A 25,465-nucleotide genomic window follows, 5' to 3' on the forward strand; every position below is an offset into this window, starting at 1 on the left:
GAAGAGAATAGAATTATACAGAGTTTTATATTGAAATGAATATTAAAGATCGTAGAGCCATAAAATGTAGATTAGAGGGGACCTTAAAAGCCCATTCAATTCCAACTCCCCTTCCATGGTTGCCATCCATTAGATGAGGCTGTCCATGGTGCCGTCCAATGTGGCCTTGAACACCTTCAGGAGCGGGGCACCCACAGCTTCTCTAAAAAATCTTCCTAATATATAGACAACATTTTCCCTCTTTTACTTTCAAATCAATCTTCTTTGTCCTGCCACTGCCCTGTGGGAAAACAGTTATAAAAAAAAAGGCAAAACACAGAGAGTTTTATTAAGCTTCAGCATTTCAGCTTATTTCCAGCTCCCCTTCCACTGTGCAGCAGTGTTCTTCTTGCTTAGTCTGAATTCACAAAGCCATAGTCGTGGAATTCTAGTCATAGCATCATAGGGATCATGGAAAGGTTTGGGTTGGAAGAGACCTTAAAGACCATCCAGTTCCAAGCCTATTTCATGGGCATGGACGCCACTCACTAGATTTCCCAAAACCTTATCCATTCTGGCCTTGAGAATGCCCAATTTCCCTGCCCAATTCCAGGGAAAGGGCACCTACAATTCCTCTGGACAACCTGTTCCAGTGCCTCATCCCCCCAAAATTCATCCTAAATTTCACCTCTTTCCATTCAAACCCATCACCCCTTGTCCCATCACTACTTGCCCTGATGAAAGGACGCTCAGAACATCTTCATCCCTCCAGCATCTTCCACATGCAGAGCCATCTCAACATACTCTCACTCTGGCTTTTCTGTATGACTGGCCAACCCACATCCCATCCTCTCAGTGCAGATTTTCTACCTTTTGCAGAGCCATGTTCAGAGGAAGCTGTGTTCCAGGTTGATTTCCTCTCCCTCAAGGACTAGGAATTCGCCCCACAGCCCTGCCTAACCTATATCTGTGTGCCTGGAGTACTTACATTTGTCTCCTCGCCTCATAAACCCCAAGGAAATCCTTTGGCATCTTAACTAATTACAGCCTGGTGACATCCTCCTCACACACGTATGCAAGGAGTGAATGTCAGATCCATTTCTGGGTTCCCTTGCAGAACTGATGAGCGGTTTTACCACCCACTTCCACCGCTCTCCTCCCATTTCTCTGTGTCCTGCTGGCTGCTCTTTCCTTGGCTTTTACTTGCTCATTTGTTGCTCAGGTGCTTTGCCATTGCATTCATCAATAGGGTGAAAAGTAAGTGTGGGGCTGGGGTCCCTGACCTCCTTCAAATACAACCCCTGGTGTTTCTTCTCCTTCCCCTGCCCACAATGTGCTACTGGCCCTTATGTTCTCACCCAGGGGACCAAGTAGAGACCAAGGCTTCCATCCCACCCACAAGAAACACAGAATGGGTTGGGTTGGAAGGGACCTTAAAGCTCACCTAGTTCCAATCCCCTGCCATGAGCTGGTTGACATCCAGGTTGCCCAGGTCTCCATTCAACCGGCCTTGAGCACATTTAGGGATAGAGCAACCACAGCTTCTTTGTTCAGCCTGTTCCAGTGCCTCACCATGCTCTGAGCAAAGAAATCCCCCCTAACATCTAACCTAAATCTTCCCTCTTAACTTAAATACCATTCCCCCTTGTCCTGTCACAGTCAGACTGTGCAAAAAGTCACTTTCCCTCCTGTTTATGAGCTCCCTTGAAGTACTGGAAGGTTGCAATGAGATCTCCATGGAGCCTTCTCTGAACAAGCCCAATTCTCTCAGCTTCTTTAGTTGGAAGAGGTGCTTCAACCCTTGGAAGAGGTACTTCACCTCCAGGCATCCTTGTGGCCTCCTCTGGATCCTCTCCAACAGCTCCATGTCCATTCTGTCCATTCCAAGAAGAAGAAGAAGACACCAGCCCACACCCCAAGGACCCCTCCGTGCCATGTTGGAGATGCCAGCTAGTGGCACAGGGCCATGGCACTGGCAGGTGCTGTGGGCATGCTGCTCTCCTCTCCATAACTGCTGTCACCACACTCCCCATCATCCCCCGAACCCCTGCACCCTTGGGCAAGGGCTGACTGAGGGCCACCATCCACTACTCTGTGTGCATCACCATCCCCCCCTCCATATCCGTCACCATCCACCGCTCCAGGCCCATCAGTGCCATGGGTCCGATCCCTGTTGTTGGGTGCTGTCAGCCATGGCAGGGCCAGGTACTTGTGCACCTCAATGGCTGGGCTGCGGCGATCAGGGTCAAGCCTCAGCAGGCGCTGCAGCATCTCCTGTGCCCCACGCTCAAAGCCACCCCAAGACTCTGGTGCCTCTTGTCCCACTGTATCACCCTGCCAAGCACTGAAGGCCTCAAACTGGGGGTCAGGGCTGGCAGCTACAGCCCATGGGAAGCAGCCGGTGCAGAGGCAGAAGAGCAGCACAGCAAAAGCCCAAACATCCAGGCTGGAGTCCAGCTCCAGTGTGTCAGAGCCCTGCAGCAAGCAGAGCTCTGGTGGGGCGTAGGGCAGCGCACCAGACATGGCGCTGATCTCTGAACCCTGCAGTCGAGTGAGGCCAAAGTCTGCCAGCTTCACACGGCGACACTCGTGGTCGAAGAGCAGCACGTTGTCCAGCTTGACATCCCGATGCACCAGGGCTCGGCTGTGCATGAAATCCAATGCTTCGGCCAGCTGAGAGGCACAGCGCTTCACCAGCACCTCGGGCAGCCCCTCCTGGGGAAGGCAGCAATATCACATCCCTCAATGGGGCTGTTGTAGAGCCCTACCTGGTGCCACAGCCCCATAGCAGCCCCCAGGGGTATCCCTGCACCATAGAGGGGCTCCTGGTGCACTGCATGGGCTTGCATTCCACTGCAAAGGGTGTATATGCAACACACTGCATGCACTGCGTGTTCCCATGCACAATGTGGGCATGCACCATGCTGAAAGATACATGAGTGTGCAACCCACTGCAAGGGATCTCCTCATAAAACCACAACCATGGACACTGCTGCAAAGGGTGTCCCTGTGCACTGCATGAGCATGTGCCCCATTGCAGAAGGTCTCCCCATCAACCCTATAGGCACACACCCCATTGCAAATGATGTCCCCATGCATCACACAAACACGCTCCCCATTGCAAAGAGCCTCCCCATGCACACGCATCCTCCCCATGATCTCACACAGCTGCAGGGTCAGCTTTGCTCCCACTCCCTCCCAGCCCCTTCCCCTCCCCATCCCACTCTTGTGCCCCCTGTTGTACACCCACCCCTGGTGTGAGCAGGTTGCACAAGTCCCCAGCGGGAGCCAGCTCCTGCCCAAAGGCAAAATGTGTTGAGTTCTCAAAGGCAAGGGGCAGGGCATGGATGCAGGCAGCGTGGCCGGAGAGGCAGCGTGCTATGCAATACTCCCTTAGGAACGCCCGTCGCTCTGTCCGTTCCTTCAGCATCAGCTTGAGGACCACGGGGGAGCCTGGGATGCAAAGAGAGGGTCAGCACCGAGGATTCGGGTCCACTCAAACCACAAACATGCAACCTCGCTGTGATGCACGTCCCCATTCACATTGCAAGCATGCAACGCCGCTGTGAAGCATGCTCCCATGCGTACAGGACTCCAATGCAAAGGATGCCCTCATGCATTACACGAGCATGAGGTGCAGCATTGGGGCAAAGACCCCCCAGCTCCTCACCACCATCCCGAGGCTCGGTGAGCACCACGTTGCCATAGGTGCCGCTGCCCAGCTCTTCCAGCACGCAGAACTGCTCCTCCAGCTCCTGCCATTGCAATGTCCGGCCTGTTTGTGCCATCAGCTGCTCCAAAGCTGCTGTGTTGTCCTCTTCATCCTCCTCCGGCTCTGCCATGGTCCTGCGGAGCCCAGCACCATGTTGTGGTGGCCCCACAGCATGCAGAGGGAGCATCCAGATGGATGCACACCAGTATGGCCCAGTTTAATGCAGCTCAGACCAATCTTGTCTGAAACAGCCCAGTTGTTGAGCCCGTTCAGCCCAATATTGTCCAGTTCATCCCACTTCAGTCCAGTTCAGCCCAGTCCATCCCACTTCAGTCCAATGCATTCAGCCCAATATTGTCCAGTTCATCCCACTTCAGTCCAATTCAGCCAGACCAATGCATCCCGGCCCAGCCCAATCCCTGTCCAGATGCAGGGAGCATCCCAAGAGGGAACAGAGCTGGGATGCTGCCCCACACAAGCCCCACATCTCACCCCACATCACCACATAGCAGTGGGTCAGGTCCATCACTTCCACACTCCTCCATCCCCAGCTGCGCAGCAGGATCTCTGACCCACCAGCACTACCAGATACACTGGACAGCAACAAGCCCCTTGTGCTCCCCATAGGCCTGCAGTGGGGCTGTAAGGAAGCCACAAGCAAAACACAGGTTGGGGTTGCACAGGGACAAGCAAAGCAGCCTCACCTGAGTCCCTGAAGCGTCCCCCCCAGCAGAGCTTTGTGCCACCGGCTCCGTGGCGCCCGCGGCCGTGACTCAGATTTTCCTGAGCACTCCGACACCCGCCGGACCCAGGGCAACGCTGGGCCGTGTTAATCTGTCCCAATGGAGTGGGAACATGTGCAAGGCACAAGGCGTGCCCAGAGCCAAAGATAGGCAGGGGCAGGACAGACAGGGCACGGTGTGCGGACAGACAGACAGGATGCAAAGAGTGAGATAGAGAATTGCATGGGGATAGAGAAACAGGATGAGATACAAAGAGAGAAAGGGCACTGTGAGGGGGCAGACAGGCAGCACAGAGCATGAAATAGTATGGAGGGAATGTTTAACTACTAAGCACATAGATTAGGAGGTTGCATGACCCAGCGTTCTAAAGGTTAAAAGAAGGCAAATGAGATTAAGCTTGACATTAATAAAAACTGGATTACCTATATTAATACTGATCGTTCTTCTATAAGTTTTAGTGATTTAGTTAGGTACAAGGTGGGGGTGTCCCCCCTTATTCTGCTCCCAGTGTGGGCTGCCTGGTGCCCCAAAATCAAACTTGCCCCTGCTCCATGGAAAGGTATGGGGCTGTACCCAAAGGTGTGGGGCTGTACCCAAAGGTGTGGGGCTGACCCTCTGCTTCAGTGCCCATCTCTCCCTCTCCCCCTTTTCCCACATCCATATCTCCTCCAACCTCAAATTCCCAGGCCTGCCTCCCTTTATCTCCCCATTTCCCACAACCAAATCCCTCCCTCTTTCCAGTTGTCTCTCCCCACATTTACACATCCCTATGCCTCTCTCTCCCCCTTTTCCCATCCCCATATCCTTCCTTCTCCTCACTTCCCACATCCTTCTCTCCCCATTTTCCTACATCCTTACACCTCCCTTTTCCCCATCCATATCACTTCCACTTCCTCATTTCCCACATCCTGATGCCTCCCTGTCTTTCATATCCCCTGTCTCTCTTTTCCCACAGCCCCAATTCTCCCCCTTTTCTTACCCCCATACTGCTCCTTCTCTGTTCTCCCACATCCTTGTATCTCCCTTCTCCCCCTTTTCCAACCCTCATCCACTTTCCTTTCCCTCTTTTCCCACATCCCTATGCTTCCCTCTCCCCATTTTCCATATCCACATTCCTCCCTTTTCCCATGCCCACATCTCTTTGCCTCCCTTCTCCTTCCCTTTTCCCTACTCCCCACAGCCCCATCTCTCTCTCCCTCCTTCCCCACATCCTTCACTTTCATAACCCCTTTCTCTCCCATTTTCCACAACCCCATCTCTTCCTCTCCCCTCATCCCACGCGCATATGCCTCCTTCTCCCCACTTCCCACACCCATAACTCTCCCCCTCTTCTCTTTTCCTACATCCTTATGCCTTCCTCTTCCCATTTCCCACACCCATAACTCTCCCCCTCTTCTCTTTTCCTACATCCTTATGCCTTCCTCTTCCCATTTCCCATATCCACATCTCTCTCCCACCCCTTTTCCTTCATCCTTTCCCATGCTCACACCCTTCCCTCTCCCTTTTCCCCCATGATAACTAGATAGGCCTAATGGTCCATTCTCTGATTCCTCACATCCTTATCCTTCCTTCTCCCCAGTTCCCACATTCTCATCCCTCCTCTCCCCATTTTCCATGACCATAACCCTCACTTTAACCTTTTTTCCATACCCTCTCCCCTTTTCCCCTCATCCTTATCCCTCTCCATTCCCCATTCCTATCTCTCCCTCTCCTTTTTCCCACAGCCATATTCCTTTCTCTCCCCATTTCCCATGACTGTATCCCTCTTTCTCCCCTCTCTTCCTACATCTTTTTCTCCCCTTTTCCCACACCCTCCCTCTTTTCCCCCAAAACCACATCCCTCTCCTTGCCCATTTCCCACAGCCCCATCCTTCCCTCTCTCCCTATAGCCGTTCCCTCTCCCTCCCCATCTGCTCTCTCCCCTATCCCAGCTGCTCCTGCCTGCCCTGACCCCGGCTGGCTGGGCCATAATTAACCCCTGACACATAATTAACACCTGACAGCACATTAGCGGGCCCTGCTGGCATGTGGAAAGGTCACTGGGCCGCACCTCTCACCCTGCCCTCCCCAACCCCATTACAAGGAGCAGATGCTGCTGGGTGGGGGTCGTGCCCTTGCTATGGGGCAGCGGGTGTGGGGCCGATCACTCCATCACCCTCTTGCCCCACTGAAAAACATCAACAGGGCCCAAAGCACAGACGAGGCCCGGTGCCAACCCCATGGCACCCAGCCCTGCGGGGGTGGCCGGGGGCGGGGGGCACCGACAGCTGCGGGGGCACAGAAATAGCCTGGGCCAGGTGGCAGAGCTCAGCCTTGGGGATGCAGCCAGGTCCCGGCCCCATGCCAAGGCCTCAGTGTTTGGGATCATCCCAGTGCCCCCTATCTGACCACCCACTCCCCTATTGCCCCCTATCTGACCACCCACTCCCCTATTGCCCCCTATCCAACCGCCCACTCCCCTACTGCCCCCTATCCGACCACCCACTCCCCTATTGCCCCCTATCCAACCGCCCACTCCCCTATTGCCCCCTATCCAACCACTCACTCCCCATGTCCCCTCTGTCTGCCCCCCCACCAGCAGGGTCTGGCCCCAGCCCCACATCCCAGAGCTGCTGGCTGGGTGCCGACCCTATGCCCTGGCAGCGGGTGCCAGCAGCAGACAGGTGGCTGGTAGGATTAGCTCTAACAAGAAGTTTCATATAATGAGGTCAAGAGGCCACATGGGGGGACAAGACAGGGTGGGGCTTCAGCGATGCACCTGGGCCTGCCAGGACCCCAACACACGATGTGGCATTCGATCCTGGTGTCACCCCACGGCCCTAATCCCCTCAACCCTGGTCAGGTTCTGTGCTTGTGGATGCTGCTGGCTTTTAATGACACCATTAAAGGCATAGGGCTGGGGCAGGGAGGCAGCGGATGGGGCTGAAGACCTGGATCCTTTTTGAGCTTGGAGTTGTGTTTCAACAGGGAGTCCTGATTGTGTTTGGGTTGGATCCTGTTTGGGCTCAGGACCTTGTCTGGATATGGGGTCTTGTCTGGGCTCTGGATCCTTTTTGATGTAGGGTCTTATCTGGGTTTGGGAGTCCTGTTTGTATTTTGAGTTCTGTTTGGGATGAGGGTCTGTTTGGTTTTGGGTCCTGTTTGGGCTCTGGGTCCTGTCTGGATCTGGGATCTTGTTTGGGCTTGAGGACCATTTGGATCCTGAGACTGGGGAGTCCTGTCTATATTTTGGGTCCTGGTTAGGCTTGGGGGCTGGCTTGGTTTTGGGTTCTGTTTGAACTCAGGATCCTGTTTAGGCAGAGGATCTGCAGATTCTGTTTGGGTTGGGGTTCTGTTTGGGCTCTGGGTCTTGTCTGAATGCAGGGTCTTGTTTGGGCTCTGGGTCCTTTTTGATTTTGGATCCTGTCTGGTTTGAGGAGTCCTGTTTTTATTCTGGGTCCTGTTTGGGCAAGGATTTCCATTCAGTTCCATTCAGGCTTAGGGTTCTATTTGGTTCTGGATCCTGTTTTGACTCAGGATTGGTTTGAGCTGCAGTCCTGTTTGGTCTCGGGGTCCTGTTTTGGTTCCTCACGCAGATGACACAGGAGGGCTAGATGCAATTCCTGAAGCTACCGGAGCCAGAGCCACGATGCTCAGGGATCCTGTAAGGAGAGAAGACTGAGCATGGCTGAGCCCTGCACCACAGGGTCCCATGGTCATCACCGAGCCATGGCAGCCATCCCACACCTGGCACACAACTCCAACGTCCTCATGGTGGGTGCAGTCATGGTATCCCCACACACGGTGTGCGCAGTCCTGCAGGCTCTTCTCCTGCCCTCGGCATCGGACATCATCCAGCCAGATGCGCCCGACACCGGGCTTGAAACGCGGCCGCTCCCCATCCAGGCCTTGTGCCTCACCACAGCCCAGCTCCTTGCAGACCACAGCCGTGTTGGTCCTGCTCCATCCGTCATCACACACCGTGCCCCAGCGCCCAGCCCGCTGCACCTCCAGACGCCCCGCACAGCGCCTGGGCCCATCAGCCAGACGCAGCCTGAAGGGCTCTGTGGGAACATGGCAGTGACATTTGGTCTTGATGTGACACCAGGCCCTGCCATGACACCAGGCCTTGTCACATCCCCTCTAGGCCCTGCCATGACTCCAGGCCTCAGGCCTCACTGTGTCCCCACCAGGCCCTGCTGTGACACCAGGTCTTGTCACGTCCCCTCTAGGCCCTGCCATGACACCAGGCCTTACCATGTCCCCACCAGGCCCTGCTGTGACACCAGGCCTTGTCACATCCCCTCTAGGCCCTGCCATGTCACCAGGCCTCACCATGTCCCCACCAGGCCCCACAATGACACCAGCCCTTGTCACATCCCTGTCCAGGCCCCACCATGACACCAGGCCTCACCGTGTCCCCACCAGGCCCCACCATGACAGCAGACCTCACCGTGTCCCCATAAGGCCTCTCTGTGACTCCACCATGCCCTGCCATGACACCAGGTCCCGCCATGTCCCCACTAGGCTGCAAGGCCCGGTCCTGCCCCATGCTCACCTTCACAGTTGACAGCAGCCACATGTTTGGAGGGACAGGACGCAGCATCACCGGGCTGCAGCTCGCAGTGCTCCAAGTCCAGCTCCTGCCCTGCACACAGCACCTGACGCAGACCCACCACGTCCCCCTCAGCCTTGGTTGGGCTGCAGGGCAGTGGGACGGCACGGGGGCGACCACAGCCCAGCTGGCGGCACAGGACACGGGCAGCTGCAAGGTCCCAGCCCACGGCACAGACCGAGGCCCAGGTTCCAGCCTGCAGCAGCTCCACGCGGCCCTGGCACTGGGAATGGCTGCCAGAGAGCCGCGCAGGCACTGTTAGGGAGAGCAAGAGAGTAAAACACGAGGAGCTGTGTGGCCTTCCCAATGCTGCACCAGCCTGACCAGCACAGCCCCAGTCTGCCCAGTGCAGCACCAGTTTGTTTAGTCCAGCACCCAGTCTGCTTAGCACTCATAGCAAAGCCCCACCTCAGCTTTGGCATGCCCAGTTCAGCCCCACTCTGCCCAGTTTAGTCCCAGTCTGCTCAGCTCAGTCATAGCAAAGCCCAAACACAGCCCCAGAACAGCCCAGTTCAGCCCCAATCTGTTCAGCTTGGTCCCAGCACAGACTCAGTCTGCCCAGAACAGCCCCAGTACAGTGACCCAGTATAGTCCCAGTATAGCCTGTCTGCCAAGTACAGCTCCAGTCTGCCCAGTTTAAACTGTGCCCCCTGTTGCCCCGATGCCTGCCTCATCCAGCAACTGCTGGCACCCAAATAGTATCTGTGGGGCATCCCAGGACACCCAGTGATGCCCAGTGATGCCTACTGTCATCCAGGACACTCAATGACCCCAAGTAACACCCAAGTGGTACCCAGTGAACCCCACTGACACCCAGTGACACCCAACGTACCAGATCCCATCACGGCGCCACAGCACAAAGCTGAGGGGGAGAGAAGAAGGAGTTGGAAAGAGACACAGACACCCACAGACCACCCAAGACTCTCGGGACCCCCCCCCCCCCAAGCCACTTACACACAATACATTTTCCCCCAGTTCCACTTCCACGTGCCCCCAGCTCTGTATCCCTCTTTTTCCTCCATCTCTGCCCACCATGCATCCCAGCTCTGCCTCCCTGACTGCCTCCACCTCTGGGCCCCTCATGTGCCTCCCATCTCTATGCCTTCCATTTCCCCCCAGCTCCGCACCCCCCATTTCCTCACCCAGGCACAGTCCGATGCTATGCAGCCCCCCCATGCTGCCAGCAGGGCCTCCCCAGCTGCTGGGGCCGCCCTTTTAACAAGGGGGTCAAGGAGGGGGGGGGGAACGAGGGGAGGAATCGAAAGCTGAGAGCAGGAAGGGGAAAGCTGAAGCAGCCAAGCAGGCGCCAGGATATAAGTCCTCCTTTCCCTCACCCCCTCCCTCTCCCTCTCTTTCACCATCTCCTTCATGTTCTCTCTCCCCCTCCCCCTGTTTTCTCTCTCCCCCCTCCCCATCCCTCTCCCTCTTCAACACTCAAGTTTGGTGAACCAGCCCAGCTTTATTTCCCTTGCCTCCTGTGCAAGGCCCCCCTCCGAATGCCCACACCCCCGTATTGCCAGGTGGGCTCCTCCAAGATGTGCTGCCCCAGGGCAGCCAGTCTGCCCAGGCGGCGGGCAATGGCCTCCAGTCGCTGAGCTCCCTGCCTCTGGTTGCGGGCCAGGGCTTTCAGCTGCCCCCGCAGCCCCTGCACCTCCCACAGCAGTGCCCGCAGTGCAGGGGCCACACAGGGTCCCCCACGGTCCCATAGTGCAGAGAGTGTTGGCACAGGCGGTGCTGGTTGAGCTGGACCTGTGGGGCAAGAAGCAGAGACCCCTAAATCCTCTGTGTGTGTATATGTTAGGGACCCCCCCAGCAGCCATCCCTCCTCTCTGCAGAGCCAGGGGTCTCAGCATGTGGGAGCCCATGGGGGTCCAAGTCTCACCCACAACCCCAGGACCTACCTGCACATGGGGGTCCAGGCAGTACAGGACTTGCAGAATGGGTACGGAGGGTCTCTGTGGGTGCTGGTGGGGTCTGGGTGCTGAACAACTTCATGGGGTGCTGGAGGGGTGCTTGGGGAGTCTGAGTGCCAAAGGTCTCCACTGGATGCTGAACAGGTGCTGAGGGAATCTGGGTGCTGGGGGGATCTGTGAAGTGCTTTAGGGGTCCTGGAGGTGTCTGGGTGCTGAGGAGCTCTTTGGCATGCTGGTGGGATACGGGGGGGGTCCGAGTACTGAGCAACTTCATGGGATGCTTATGGGATGCTGGAGGGTTCTGGGTACCAAAGGTCTTTATAGGGTGTCGTAGGGTTGATGGGGGCCTCTGGGTGCTGGGGGGACCTGTGGAATGCTGGGGTGATACTGGGGGTCTCTGGGTGCTGAAGATCTCCATAGATTGTTCAGTGGGTGCTGGGGGGGGCTGGCTGTCAGAGGTCTCCATGGGGTGCTGGTTGGGTGCTGGGGAGACCTGTGTGCTGAGGATCTCTGTTAGATACTGGGAGAATGGGGGGCTCTCAGAGCTGAGAGTCTCTGTGGGGTGCTGGGCAGATACTGGGGCTTTCTGAGTACTGAGGGTCCCTATGGGGTCCTCAGAGGGGCTCTGGGGTCTGGGGATATTCATGAGGTGCTTGAAATGAGCAGCATTCATGTAAGAGCTGGTGGGATCTAGGGGGAGAGCGGTGAGTGCTGGGAGGCTCTGGGGACTGGGGTTCCTTGTTGGAGTCTGGATAAAGAGGTCTGGGTGTGTCCGGAAGCCAGAGGGCTCTGCAGAGGCAGGTTGGGAGAGCAAAAGCTCTTTCCAGGCAGTGGGGCTCTCTGCAGGGTGTTGGATGGATGCTGGGGGTCCTTGAGTGTTGGAGATATCAGGATACTGGGTAGGTTCTGGAGGTCCCTGGGTACTGGGGGCCTTTGTGGGGTGCTGTGAGTGGGTGCCATAGCCTGGACTCAGTTGAACAGCAAGGACAGGAGAGACAGCCAGCCCCTGAGTGGGGCCTAGAGATGGAGAGGGTGATAAAACTCTAGTGGGCACAGCAGAGATTTCAATTGGACCAGCACCTGGAGAGGAGACACAGCCCATTAAATCCCCTCCAGCATCCCTCAGCCATCCATTGCCTTGCCTTCCTCTCCTGCACCCTTTCTTCTTACTCCCCTCTCCGTCTCAAACACTTCCACCTACAACCAGCACAATGTTTTGGCCTTCCTCCATCCCTTCCTCCTTCTCCTAATCTATCATTGCCACTCCATCCATCCATCCATCCATCCATCCATCCATCCATCCATCCATCCATCCCTCCATCCATCCATCCATCCATCCATCCCTCCATCCATCCACCCACCCATCCATCCATCCATCCATCCATCCATCCATCCATCCATCCATCCATCCACCCACCCATCCATCCATCCACCCATCCATCCATCCATCCATCCCTCCATCCATCCATCCATCCATCCATCCATCCACCCACCCATCCATCCATCCATCCATCCATCCATCCATCCATCCATCCATCCATCCATCCATCCATCCCTCCATCCATCCATCCATCCATCCATCCATCCATCCATCCATCCAACCACCCATCCCTCCATCCACCCATCCCTCCATCCATCCATTCCCCCATTTATCCTTGATATCTTTCCATCCATTCAGTCAAGTCCCTCCAAACTTTCTATTCTTTCCTCCTCTGTCATTTCAAACACCCCTTCTCCCTTCTGCCCAACCCCACAGATTCCTTGCTGTCCATCCACACCAGCCCTCCAACACTTGGTTCTCTTCCTTATCATTACTTTCAAGAACTTGCAGCCCTATTTTAGTCTGAACCTGATTCTGGTGTGGGAAGCGTTCTCCTCATGATTCCATCTGATGCTCGTTCTTCGGTAGGATGAGTCCTCCACGTGGCATCTCTTAGACTTGTTTCTATTGCAATATGTTCACTCTCCATTGTGCCTTTGAGATTTGCTTCTGCTGAAGAATGTTTGCTCCTCGTGGTACCATGTAGATCAAAATCAGCTGAAGAATGTGTGTCCCATGTGGTAACTTCTAGACCAGACTCAGGTGCAGGACGTGTGCTCCAGGTGGAAACATCTGCTGTGGGATATGCGCCCCATATGCGAGCACCCAAGCTCAATTCTGCTGAAGAACGTGCACTCTGCGTAGCACCATCTGGATCCATTTCCTCTGGAAGATGCGTGGTCCAAGCAGTACTTTCTGGATCAAGTTCTGCTGCAGGATGTGCACCTTTCATGGGAACATCTGGGTCCAGTTCTGTTGCAGGAGTTGTGCTCCTCATGGTAACATCTGGGTTCAGTTCCACTGCAGGATGTGTGTTCCTTGTGGTAACATCTGAACCCAGTTCTGCTGCGGGATGTCTGCTCCTCATGGTAACATCTGGATCCACTTCTGCTGCAGGATGTGTGCTCCTCGTGGTAACATCTGGACCCAGTTCTGCTGCAGGACGTGTGCTCCTCATGGTAACATCTGTGTCCAGTTCTATTGCAGGATGTGTGTTCCTCATGGTAATATCTGGGTCCAGTTCTGTTGCAGGACTTGTGCTCCTCGTGGTAACATCTGGGTCCAGTTCTGCTGCAGGAGTTGTGCTCCACGTGGTAACATCTGGGTCCAGTTCTGCTGCAGGAGTTGTGCTCCACGTGGTAACATCTGGGTCCAGTTCTGCTGCAGGAGTTGTGCTTTTCATGGTAACATCTGGACCCAGTTCTATTGCAGGAGTTGTGCTCCACATGGTAACATCTGGACCTAGTTCTATTGCAGGAGTTGTGCTCCACATGGTAACATCTGGACCCAGTTCTGCTGCAGGATTTGTGCTTTTCATGGTAACATCTGGGCCCAGTTCTGCTGCAGGAGTTGTGTTCCTTGTGGTAACATCTGGACCTAGTTCTGCTGCAGGACTTGTATGCCTCATGGTAACATCTGGGTCCAGTTCTGCTGCAGGATGTGTGAACTTCAAGGTAACATCTGGGTCCAGTTCTGCTGTGGTCCCTTCTAGAACTGATTCTGCTGTAGGACCTGTGCTCTTCATGGTCCCTTCTGGACCTGGTTCTGCTGCAGGATGTGTGCTAGGATCTGGACCTAGTTCTGTTGTGGGACGTGTGCTCCTCATGATATCATCTGGATCCAGTCCTGCTGTAGGCCCTGTGCTATTCATGGCACCTCTAGGGTCTGGTTCTACTGACGTACGTGCACCCCCCATGTTAACATCTTGGTCCAGTTCAGTTAGAGGATGTACATCCACAGTGCCTTCTGGACCCAGTTCTGTTATAGTATCCGTGCTTTTCATGGTACCTTCTGGAGCTGGCTCTGCTGTGGGATACATGCTCCACACTGTACTTTCAGGACCTAGTTCTGCTGCACGTTGAGTGCTCCTTACGGGACCTTCAGAACCCAGTTCTACTGATGGATGTGAAACCCATGAGGTCCATTCCAGACTTGGTTCCGCTGTAGGAGCTGCAGTCTTCATGGTACCTTCTGGATCTACTACAGGAAGCGTGCTTCCCATGGGACTCCCTGGACCTGGTTCTCCCAGGCTGTGATTATTCCATTTGACAGCACTTGCTTGGAGCCTCACGGTAAGGGCTGAGTCCTGCTCTGCATTGGACCTGCTGCTCTGCGTGACACCAACAATCTCTTGTTCCACATTGCTTTGAATAGCACTAACAGCATCCCGTCCTGCCAGCCACTGTGTGCTCCTGGTGGAATCAACTGGAGCTGGTTCTGCTTGAGGCTTGGTACCAGGTGTGGTCCCCACCAAATGCCTGGTGCTCTGGTTGGCTCCCACGACAACCTGCTCCGCTTTGGGATGGGTAATCCAAGTGGTACCGTGTGGATCCCATCCTATTTTATGTCGGGTGACGTGGATGGTGCCAGATGGATCCCATCCTGCCTTGGACCTATTGGTGCCAACTGGATCCCGTCCTGCTTTGGTCTTGTTGATGCCAACTGGGTCCCATCCTGCTTTGGTCTTGTTGATGCCAACTGGATCCTGCCCTGCTTTGGTCTTGTTGATGCCAACTGGATCCTGCCCTGCTTTGGTCTTGTTGATGCCAACTGGGTCCCGTCCTGTTTTAATCTTGTTGATGCCAACTGGGTCCCGTCCTGTTTTGGTCTTGTTGATGCCAACTGGGTCCCGTCCTGTTTTAGTCTTGTTGATGCCAACTGGGTCCCGTCCTGTTTTGGTCTTGTTGATGCCAACTGGGTCCCGTCCTGCTTTGGTCTTGTTGATGCTCACCAGATGCTGTCCTGCTTTGACTTTGTTGATGCCAAGAGACTCACGTCCCACCTTTGACCGGTTGGTGCCAGCTGGATCCAATCTCACTTTGGTCTTGTTGATGCTGACTGAATCTCGTTCCACCTTGGACCTGTTGGTGCCAGCTGGATCCCATCCCACTTTGGACCTGTTGGGGCCACCATGTTCCCGTCCTGCCTTCAGCCTGGTGACACCAGCTGCTTTGGGCTTGGTGCTCTGGATGATGCCAGCTGGATCCTGTTCTGCTTTGAGTCGGGTGATCCTGATGATACGGATGGGATCTCGCCCTGCTTTGGTTGAGGTGGCACTGACTTGGCCCTGTCCTGCAGATCCTGTGGTGGTGCTGGGGACACTGGTGAATGGATCCCGTCCTGTGGCCTGTGCAGTGGTTCTAGTGACACCGATGGCTGGATCCTGTCTTTGGGGACGCGTAGGAATGATTGTGGCCAGAATCCGTCCTAAAGGACGTCGAGGGATGGCGCTGGCTGGATCCCATCCTGAGGGAGATGGGGAGGTCCCCACAGGTGACAAGTCTTCTGGCCCTGAAAGCAGTGAGGGGCAATTCAGTCCTCTTCCCACAGCCCTTCTGCTTGTGGGAGTCCCCCCTTTCCCCTCAATTCCTGGGGATAGTGTCCATCCCTAGGGGCACCCAAGAGGTTGGGATGTCCCTTGGGGACACGCTTCTGGGAGCATTGGAATAGACCCCAGAAAAGTCCCCCAGTAGAGTCCATGCCCACAGAACTGACAGGGTACAGGATATAGGATCACTGCCCTTTACCAGTGCCATCCTACCTGCACAGATGACAGCAGCATCCTCTCCGTGGTCACAGTTGTGCTTGCCCCAAGGCTCAGCTGGGCAGCGCCACAACGCAGCCTCCGTCCCGCTGCACTTCACCTCATCCAGCCATATGGGGCCAATGCCGGGGCCAAAGTGTGCGCTGCGGAGGGCTTTGCGTGCAGCCCCACAGCCCAGCTGCCTGCAGACCACATGTGCATCCAGCAGACCCCAGCTGTCATCACACACCGTGCCCCAGCTCCCGGCACGCAGCAGCTCCACGCGCCCTGCACAGCGCCCAGGGCCCCCGGCCAGGCGCAGCAGGAACGGGGCTGCGGAACAGCCAGCACTGCATTACCACCAGCACCAATGCAGCTGCTGGGTTTGGGGATGGGGATCCCTGCTTTATCTCTATTGCATCCCTGATGCATCTTCACTCCATCACTTTACATCTCCCCTCCAGCCCATCTTCACTCCCCCACCATCCCCTCTCTGCACTTACTCCATCCTTTCCCCATCTCTATCCCATTCCAGCCCCACATCTTTTGCATCCCCCTCCCTTCAACCACATCCCATCCCCACTCCAACCCCTCACCATCCCCCTCCATCCCTTCCCTGTCCCCTCTCCTTCCACAATCCATCCCCACCCATACCCCATCTCCATCCCCACTCCATCCCCACTCCATCTCTTCCCTATCCCTTCTCCTTCCACAATCCATCCCCACCCATACCCCATCTCCATCCCTCTCCACCCCTTCCCTATCCCTTCTCCTTCCACAATCCATCCCCACCCATACCCCACATCCATCCCCACTCCATCCCTTCCCTATCCCTTCTCCTTCCACAATCTATCCCCACTCCATCCCTTCCCTATCCCTTCTCCTTCCACAATCTATCCCCACCCATACCCCATATCCATCCCCACTTCATCCCTTCTCCTCCTACCCATCTGCGATGTCCCATCCGTAGGCCGGCTGCTTGGTGTAGGTTGTGGGGAGCTGGTGCTGTGGGGCCGAGCACCTACACGTGGCACAGCAGAGGGGGACACCAGCAATGACCTGGTGGGTAGCTGTTCAGGAGTGGGGGGCATGGGGTCTACCCCAGTCAGCTCATCTAGGGCAGGTAGGAGAGTAATGTGAGCCTGGTGGTGCACTGTGCACACCTGCCTTGTGCATGCACCTCACCTCATCAGTGCACAGGGTCCCTGCTTTCTGCATGTGCTCACATAGCACATGCACTGCACCTTAATGTTGCTTGCAGCGCACCCTGCTGCTTGTGCTGTTTGCAATCTAGCTGCACATGCACTGCATCAGGAGCGCTGTGTGAGCACAGAGACTTCATACATGCTGCATAAACACTGCATTTCTCTACAGTGCATGAGAGGAGCACATGTGCATGCTGCGCATTCCCTGTGTGGCTGTATGGAACTGCATGCATCTATCAAAATGCACACCGCACTGCAAAGCCCTGCAGAGCTGCATGCATTGCATGCAGGCCATGAGCACGCCAGGCTGCACACATGCTGCTTGGGCACGTACCTGCACAAATGACGGATGCATCCTCCCGGTGACGGCAGTCGGTGATGCCCAATGGTGCAGCCGGGCACTGCAGCAATGCTGACTCGTTCCCCCAGCACCGCACATTGTCCATCCAAATGGGGCCGGTGCCCTCACCAAAAAACGCCCCACCGTGTGCAACCAGTGCAGCTCCACAGCCAAGCTGCCTGCAGACCACGGTTGCATCCGGCAGCCCCCAGCCGTCATCACACACTGTGCCCCAGATCCCGCTGTGCAGCAGCTCCACGCGCCCCGCACAGCGTCCAGGACCCCCAACCAAACGCAGTGGGTGTGGGGCTGGGGAATAGGGCATCCACATCACTGCTGGCACCGACCCTGCTGCCAAGCTTGGGGATGAGGCCTGTGTCCCAGCTCTCTCCCTGCTCTATCCCTTCCCATCCCTGCTTGTTTCCTGCAGTATCCCATCTCCATCCCCACTGCATTTGCATCCCTTCCCTCTGCACTTCTGTCTATCTGCACCTATCCAGCTCCATTCCCATCCCCATTCCTTCACTACTCCATCCCCTCTCCATGTCTTCTCCATCCCACATCCCTCCACTTTCCTTCCCATCCCATCTCCATCCCCACCCCCAATCCATCTCAGATCCATCTCTAATCCACCTCCAATCCATCCCCTTTCCATCTCTCTCTATCCCCACTCCATTCCCTCTCCACACTTGCTCCCACCCGGTTCCATCCCCAGTTTCTTCCCTAACGCATCCTAGTTCCTGTCTTTCCCATCTCCATCCCTTCTCCACCTTCATCCGTGTATTTTGATTCCATGTCCATCCCATGCTTGACCCTCACTCCTTCCCTCCCTTTCCTTCCCCCTTCCTTTCTCTTGCTATCTCCACTCTCTCCTCCATCCTTCTCCACCCCTTCTGATTTGAGCTCTAACCCCTCTCCATCTCAGCTCTGTCCCATCTTCATCCCTACTCCTTCCTGGCTCCATCCCTGCTCTTTCCATGCTCCTTTCCCATTCCTTCCCTCCTCCTTTTTCCATCCCTTCTCTTTCCACGCTCCTTTCCCATTCCTTCCCTCCTCCTTTTTCCATCCCTTCTCTTTCCACGCTCCTTCCCAAATCCATCCCATCCCAGCTCCTCCTCCTCTCCTTTTCTGTCCTATGCAACTATTTTTATCACAACCCATCCCGTCCCCTCTCCAACCCCTCACCATCCCCATCCCCACAACACAGGTGCATATTGCACCTGTGCATCCCATACTGCACCCTGAACCCAGTGCAATACTTATGGCCATATAACACTCACCGCCCGTTGTGGTGCTGCCAGCAGTGCCACTGGGCTCCGTGGTCCCAGGCGATAGCAAAGGATGAGCTGTAGGGATGCATGCCATGATGGGGGGGCTCCCTTTTTCCTCACCCCCCTCACCCCCATGCCCGCTGCCCACCTGAGCACACAACGCTGGCATCCTCCTCATGGGTGCAGACATGGCTGTGCCACCCCCGGTGCCGGCACTGGGCAAGGCGCTGCTCATCACCGCTGCACCGCACGTGATTGAGCCAAATAGGGCCGGATCCTTCCCCAAACCAGGCCCCTGATGGGGCAGCCAATGCAGTCCCACAGCCCAGCTGCCTGCAGACCACCGCCGCGTCTGGCAGCCCCCAGTCGTCGTCGCAGATTGTGCCCCAGCTCCCGTTGTGCAGCAGCTCCACGCGCCCCACGCAGCGCCCGGGGCCTCCAGCCAGACGTAGCGGGAATGGGACTAAGGAATGACATTGGTTATGGGGCCACCAGCACCACCAGGACCCACCGTCACCCACTGAGTGCTCTGGGACTTGCTGAGACCCATTGGGAATCTGACTGAGATGAGCCGAAACCCAAAGGGACCCCTGTGTGGTCTGGGACCCATTGGGAATTGTTGGGACTCTCTGGGACTTTCTGGGACCCCCATGTGTTCTGGGATCCATTAAACTAAACCAGCTGGGACCTACTGGGAACTGCTGGGTCCTACTGGGATGTGCTGGGACCACTGTGTGCTCTGGGACATGCTGGGACCCATTGGGAATCTGATGGGACTGACTGGGATGAATTGAAACCCAAAGGGACCCCCTGCGTGGTCTGGGAGCAACTGGGAACTGTTGGGTCTCTCCGGGAATTTCTGGGACCCCCGCATGCTCTGGGGCCTACTGGGACCCACTGGGAACTGTTGGGACCTTGCTGGGATTCCTGGGACCCCCGTGTGTTCTGGGATCCATTAAGCAAACCAACTGGAACCTACTGGGAACTGCTGGGTCCTACTGGGATGTGCTGGGACCACTGTGTGCTCCTCATTGGGACTTACTTGCTGGGATCCTGCATGCTCTGGGATCAACTGGGATCCACTTGGAACTGTTGGGAACCTGCTGGGATTCCTGGGAGCCCCCACATACTCTGGGATCTGTTAAGATCAGCTGGGACCTACTAGGATCACTGAGACCTGTTGGGATCTGCTGGGACCAGTGTGTGCTCTGGGACCCACTGGGATTTACTGGGACCTCTTGAGAACCCCACGTGCTCTGTTAGCTGTGGAGACTGACCTGGATCTACTGGGATGTGCTGGAACCCACTGGGACCCACTGAGAACTACCAGGATCTCTGTATGCTCTGGGACCCACTGGAACCTTCTAGGACCTTCTGGGACCCACTGGAAACAGCTGGTACCCTCCCACACTCTGGGACCCACCAAGATTTATCGGGACCCAGAGGGAACCACTGGGAGCTACTGGGACCACTGTGCGTTCTGAGACCCATTGGGACCTACTGGAACCTGGTGGGACTTGCTGGGACCTACTGGGATGTTCGGAAACCCATTGAGAACCACTGGAACTCACTGGGACTTGCTGGGATCTACTTGAACCACCGAGTGCTCTGGGACATTCTGAGACCCACCAGGATCTGCTGGGACTCACTGGGATCTGCTAAGAACCCTGCAAGCTCAGGGACCCACTGGGACCTGCTGGGATCTATTGGAAACTGCGAGGATCTACTGGGATTTACTGGGATCCCCAGTAGTTGGGACTGCTGTGTACTTTGGGACACACTATGGTCAACTGCATACACCAGGGCCTACTGGGACGTAGTGAGATACATTGGAGCCTACTGGGACCTACTAGAACCCACTGGGATGTACTGGCAGTGACAGGGATGCTGTGGGGCAGGGACCCTCAACCCAGCCCTGTGCCAGTACCTGTGCCAGGGAAGGCCAGCAGCCACACTGGAGACGAGAGAGGAAGTGAAAGGAGATTGCACCTGGCCAAGCCCCTCCAAGACCCACAGGGGCCATGGGGCTACAAGCAGCTTAGGGCTAGGGGTCCTACCCAGGGTACATCACCCAGAGCCCAGCAACCAGTGCCCCATTCCCAGTGACCCATGATCACCATCATCCCAGTGCCATTCCCAGTGACCAGGACTAGTTCCATTCCCAATTCCATTCCCCGTGCCCCATGACCAATTCCATTCCCAGTGTTCCATGACCAGTTCCATTCCCAGTGCCCAATAACCAGTTCTATCCCCAATGTGCCATTCCCAGTGCCATTCCCAGTGCCCCATGACCAATTCCATTCCCAATTCCATCCCCAATGACCCATGACCAGTTCCATTCCCAGTGCCATTCCCAGTGCCCAATAACCAGTTCCACTCCCAGTGTTCCATGACCAGTTCCATTCCCAGTTTCCCAATCCCAGCATCATTCCCAGTGCCATTCCCAGTGTTTGATGCCCAGTGCCATTCCCAGTGCCCAATAACCAGTGCCATTCCCAGTGCCCCATTCCCAGTGACCCATGATCACCATCATCCCAGTTCCATTCCCAGTGCCCCATTCCCAGTTCCATTCCCAGTGCCATTCCCAGTTCTGCAAGACCAAACCCATACCCAGTGCTTTGTGATCTGTACCCCATAACCAGTTCCCAGTGTCCCAATCCCAGCATCATTCCCAGTTCCATTCCCAGTGTTTGATGACCAGTTCCATTCCCAGTGTCCCATTCCCAGGTCCCCAAGACCAGATCCATACCCACTGCTTTGTGATCTGTGCCCCATGACCAGTTCCCTTCCCAGCATCCCAATACCACCATCATTCCCAGTGTCTGATACCCACTGCCATTCCTAGTATCCCAATCCCAGTGCCATTCCCAGTGCCCAATAACCACTGCCATTCCCAGTGGCCCATTCCCAGTGACCCATGATTACCATCATCCCAGTGCCAATCCCAGTGCCCCATTCCCAGATCCATTCCCAGTGCCATTCCCAGTTCCCCAAGACCAAACCCATACCCAGTGCTTTGTGATCTGTGCCCCATAACCAGTTCCCTTCCCAGCGCCCCAATATCACCATCGTTCCCAGTGTCTGATACCCACTGCCATTCTTAGTATCCCAATCCCAGTGCCATTCCCAGTGCCCCATTCCCAGTGAACCATGATCACCGTCATCCCAGTGCCATTCCCAGTGACCAGGACTAGTTCCATTCCCAGTTCCATTCCCAGTTCCATTCCCAATTCCATTCCCAATTCCATTCCCAATGACCCATTCCCAGTTCCATTCCCAGTTTCCCATTCCCAGTGCCATTCCCAGTGCCCAATAACCAGTTCCATTCCCAGTGCTCCATTCCCAGTGACCCATGATCACCGTCATCTCAGTGCCATTCCCAGTGACCAGGACTAGTTCCATTCCCAGTCCCATTCCCAATTCCATCCCCAATGACCCACTCCCAGTTCCATTCCCAGTGTCCCATTCCCAGTGCCATTCCCAGTGACCCATTCCCAGTTCCATTCCCAATTCCATTCCCACTTCCATCCCCAATGACCCACTCCCAATTCCATTCCCACTTCCATCCCCAATGACCCATTCCCAGTTCCAATCCCAGTGTCCCATTCCCAGTTCCATTCCCAGTGTCCCATTCCCAGCCCCATTCTCAGCTCCTCATGCCCAATGCCCAATGCCCACCACCCTTCCAGTTTTTAGCAATCACAGACTATTGCTATGTGCCCCATAAGCAGTGCCCCACACCCCCTTCCCAATGCCCAGCACCCCACTGAACACCCAGTGCCTTGGCCAGTGCACCCATAACCTTCCCACTACCCACAGCCCAATGCCCAGCACAGCTTGCAGTGCCCACCCTGCTGCAGTGCTCACTGCACTGCATGGTGTCCACTGCAGCACTGCTGCAGTAACCCATGCAGTGCCCAGTGCCCCATGCAGTGCTTCATGCAGAGCCCCTTATGGGCCCAGAATCCTTGCAGTGCCCAATGCAGTGCAGTGCCCCTGCAATGCGCAGTGTCCTTGCAGTAATCCTGCAGTGCACAGTGCCCCAGTGCAGTGCCCTCCTGTTTGCAGTGCCTGTTGCAGTGCCCAGTACCTTACCATGCCCACACCATGCTCAGTCCCCATGCAATGCCTGTGCAGTGTCCAGTGCAGTGTCCAGCTTGATGCAGTGCCCACCATAGCGGGCAGCCCCATGCAGTGCCCACAAAACACAGAGTCCAGTGCCCATGTAGTGCTCAGAGCAGTGCCCATGCACTCAAATTGCAGTGCCCGTGCAGTGCCAGTTGCAGTACTCATGCCATGCTGAGTGCAGTGCCCACACAGAGCTGATGCCCATACAGCGTTATCATGCAGCTCCCATGCAGTGCCCAACATGGTGCCCAGAGCAGTGCTCAGAACAGTGCCCATGCAGTGCCCATACAATGCCCATGCAGTGCTCTTATATTGCCCAGCACAGTGCCCATGCAAGGCCCACAGAGCGCCCATTTCATGCCCATGCAGTGCTCCAATACTGTCCAGCACAGTGCCCATGCAATGCCCATGCAGTGCACAGCACAGCACTCAGCTCCCCTTGCAGTTCCCCACACCGTGCCCAGGTTATACCCATGCTGCAGCCACACCACCTCCATGCAGTGCCATTTCAGTGCCACGCAGTGCCATTGCAGTGTGCCATAGCAGTGTGCCATTGGAATGCCACTGCAGTGCCATTGCAGTGCCATTGCAGTGTCAATGCAGTGCCATGCAGTGCCATGCAGTGACATTGCAGTGCCACACAGTGCCATGCAGTGCCAATGCAATGCCATGCAGTGCCATTGCAGTGCCATGCAGTGTGCCATGCAGTGTCATGCAGTGCCATTGCAGTGCCATTGCAATGCCATGCAGTGCCATGCAGTGCCATTGCAATGCCATGCAGTGCCATTGCAGTGCCATTGCTATGCCATGCAGTGCCATGCAGTGCCATTGCAGTGCCATGCAGTGCCATTGCAGTGTGCATTGCAGTGCCATTGTAGTGCCATGCAGTGCCATGCAGTGCCATTGCAGTGCCATACAGTGCCTTGCAGTGCCTTGCAGTGCCATTGCAATACCATTGCAGTGCCACGCAGTGTTATTGCAGTGCCATGCAGTGCCCTGCAGTGCCATTGCAGTGCCATGCAGTGCCATGCAATGCCATTGCAGTGTGCATTGCAGTGCCATACAGTGCCATGCAGTGCCATGCAGTGACATTGCAGTGTGCATTGCAGTGCCATACAGTGCCATGCAGTGCCATGCAGCGGCCCGGTGCTCACCCAGCAGCAGCAGCAGGGCCGGGTCCATAGTTTGTGCTGGAGGAGGATGCGATGGAGGCTGCAAGGCCGGGGATGACTCACTGCAGCCGTTCAACCCCCCCCTTCCCCCTCCCTCCACCCCCCTTGGATAAAATGGAAGGGGTTGGAGACAAGGGGGGAGGGATACCCCTGTGTTTTGGGGGGGGGGGGGGGGAGAGGGGGAGAGTCCTGCTATGGGCGCTGCTATGGGTGCTCCCTATTAACCAAGGCATTGAGGGGGGTATTTGGGGGATGAGGGTTAATGCTTGGGGGGTGGGGGGGGGTTGGGTTGACACGTGCAGGCGCCCACGCACCCGCGTGGCAATGGAAGGGGGGGGGGAGGCACGTGGCTGTGGGGTCGGGGCCGCGTGTGAGCAGTTGCACACGTGCAAGGGGGGGATCTGTGGGCACAGATAGACCAGCATAGTGTAATGGGGGGCACTAGGAGATACTGGGGGCATTTTAGGGGGCACTGGGGGCATAGAGGGGTGTAATGGGGGCTTACTGGGGGACACGAGGTATTGTGGGGTGTAATGGGGTCAGACTGGGGCCATACTGGGACTGTATTGGGCTATACTGGTATTGTGGGGTATATTGTGGGGTATAATGGGGTCAGACTGGGGGCATACTGGGACTGTATTGGGATATACTGGTATTGTGGGGTATAATGGGATCAGACTGGGGGCATCCTGGGACTGTATTGGGATATACTGGTATTGTAGGGTATAATGGGATCAGACTGGGGGCATCCTGGGACTGTATTGGGATATACTGGTATTGTGGGGTATAATGGGATCAGACTGGGGGCATACTGGGTCTGTATTGGGATATACCAGGGTCATAATGGGGGCTGTACTGGGGTATACTGGGACTATACTGGGGGAATACACAGGGACACTGGGCTATACTGGGTATAATGGGATTATATTTAGGTTTACTGGGAGCATACTGGCGTCCCAAGGGCCATACTGGGGGCCATACTGGGCTATACTGGTTTTTAATGGGGGCATTCTGGGGGGCAGCGGGATCAGACTGGGATATACTGGGGCCATACTGGGGCCATACAGGTCTATACTGGGCCATACTGAGTATTCTGGGCCATCTATACTGGGCCATACCGGGCCATACTGGGCTATACTGGGACATACTGGGCTATACTGGGGCATAGTGGACTGTACTGCGGGCATACTGGAGCTATACTGGGGCTATACTGGGGCCATACTGGGTTATACTGGGGCCATACTGGGCTATACTGGGACATACTGGACTGTACTGGGGCCATGCTGAACTATACTGGGACATACTGGGGCTATAATGGGGCTATACTGGGGCCATACTGGGCTGT

At 55.9% G+C, this 25,465-nt stretch overlaps 3 protein-coding genes across 6 annotated transcripts; all 3 read right to left on the reverse strand.

Moving 5' to 3' along the window:
* On the reverse strand, positions 1 to 6,866 carry LOC107325891 (putative serine/threonine-protein kinase SBK3). The gene is made up of 3 exons (XM_032441123.2): positions 3,650 to 6,866; positions 3,230 to 3,432; positions 1 to 2,694 (listed from the first exon to the last, which is right to left on the reverse strand). Exons 1-3 carry the CDS (start codon positions 3,876 to 3,878, stop codon positions 1,930 to 1,932), a joined length of 1,197 nt encoding a protein of 398 aa, XP_032297014.2. The 5' UTR covers positions 3,879 to 6,866; the 3' UTR covers positions 1 to 1,929.
* A 419-nt stretch (positions 6,867 to 7,285) lies between these two features.
* LOC146760186 (CD5 antigen-like) lies at positions 7,286 to 10,219 on the reverse strand. Of its 2 annotated transcripts, XM_085550665.1 has the most exons (5): positions 10,171 to 10,219; positions 9,861 to 9,890; positions 8,972 to 9,283; positions 8,161 to 8,477; positions 7,286 to 8,075 (listed from the first exon to the last, which is right to left on the reverse strand). In XM_085550665.1, exons 1-5 carry the CDS (start codon positions 10,202 to 10,204, stop codon positions 8,067 to 8,069), a joined length of 702 nt encoding a protein of 233 aa, XP_085406791.1. In that variant the 5' UTR covers positions 10,205 to 10,219; the 3' UTR covers positions 7,286 to 8,066. The 2 variants fall into 2 exon arrangements, with proteins under 2 accessions (XP_085406791.1, XP_085406792.1); XM_085550666.1 differs by lacking the exon at positions 9,861 to 9,890.
* A 248-nt stretch (positions 10,220 to 10,467) lies between these two features.
* LOC107325870 (uncharacterized) lies at positions 10,468 to 23,525 on the reverse strand. 3 transcript variants are annotated; one of them, XM_085550614.1, is made up of 9 exons: positions 20,748 to 23,522; positions 18,969 to 19,283; positions 18,830 to 18,895; positions 17,544 to 17,897; positions 16,951 to 17,118; positions 16,023 to 16,337; positions 12,791 to 15,772; positions 10,930 to 12,021; positions 10,468 to 10,777 (listed from the first exon to the last, which is right to left on the reverse strand). In XM_085550614.1, the coding sequence occupies exons 4-9, from the start codon at positions 17,878 to 17,880 to the stop codon at positions 10,488 to 10,490; spliced, it is 5,184 nt and encodes a 1,727-aa protein (XP_085406740.1). In that variant the 5' UTR covers positions 17,881 to 17,897; positions 18,830 to 18,895; positions 18,969 to 19,283; positions 20,748 to 23,522; the 3' UTR covers positions 10,468 to 10,487. The 3 variants fall into 3 exon arrangements, with proteins under 3 accessions (XP_085406740.1, XP_085406739.1, XP_032297003.2); XM_085550613.1 differs by having other exon boundaries at positions 17,544 to 17,858; positions 18,969 to 23,525; XM_032441112.2 differs by having other exon boundaries at positions 18,969 to 23,525.
* Positions 23,526 to 25,465: the final 1,940 nt, after the last annotated feature.

This window comes from Coturnix japonica, chromosome 6 (genome assembly GCF_054131305.1).
Source record: "Coturnix japonica strain WE chromosome 6, WE-NBRP24, whole genome shotgun sequence".
Classification (NCBI taxonomy): domain Eukaryota; kingdom Metazoa; phylum Chordata; class Aves; order Galliformes; family Phasianidae; genus Coturnix; species Coturnix japonica.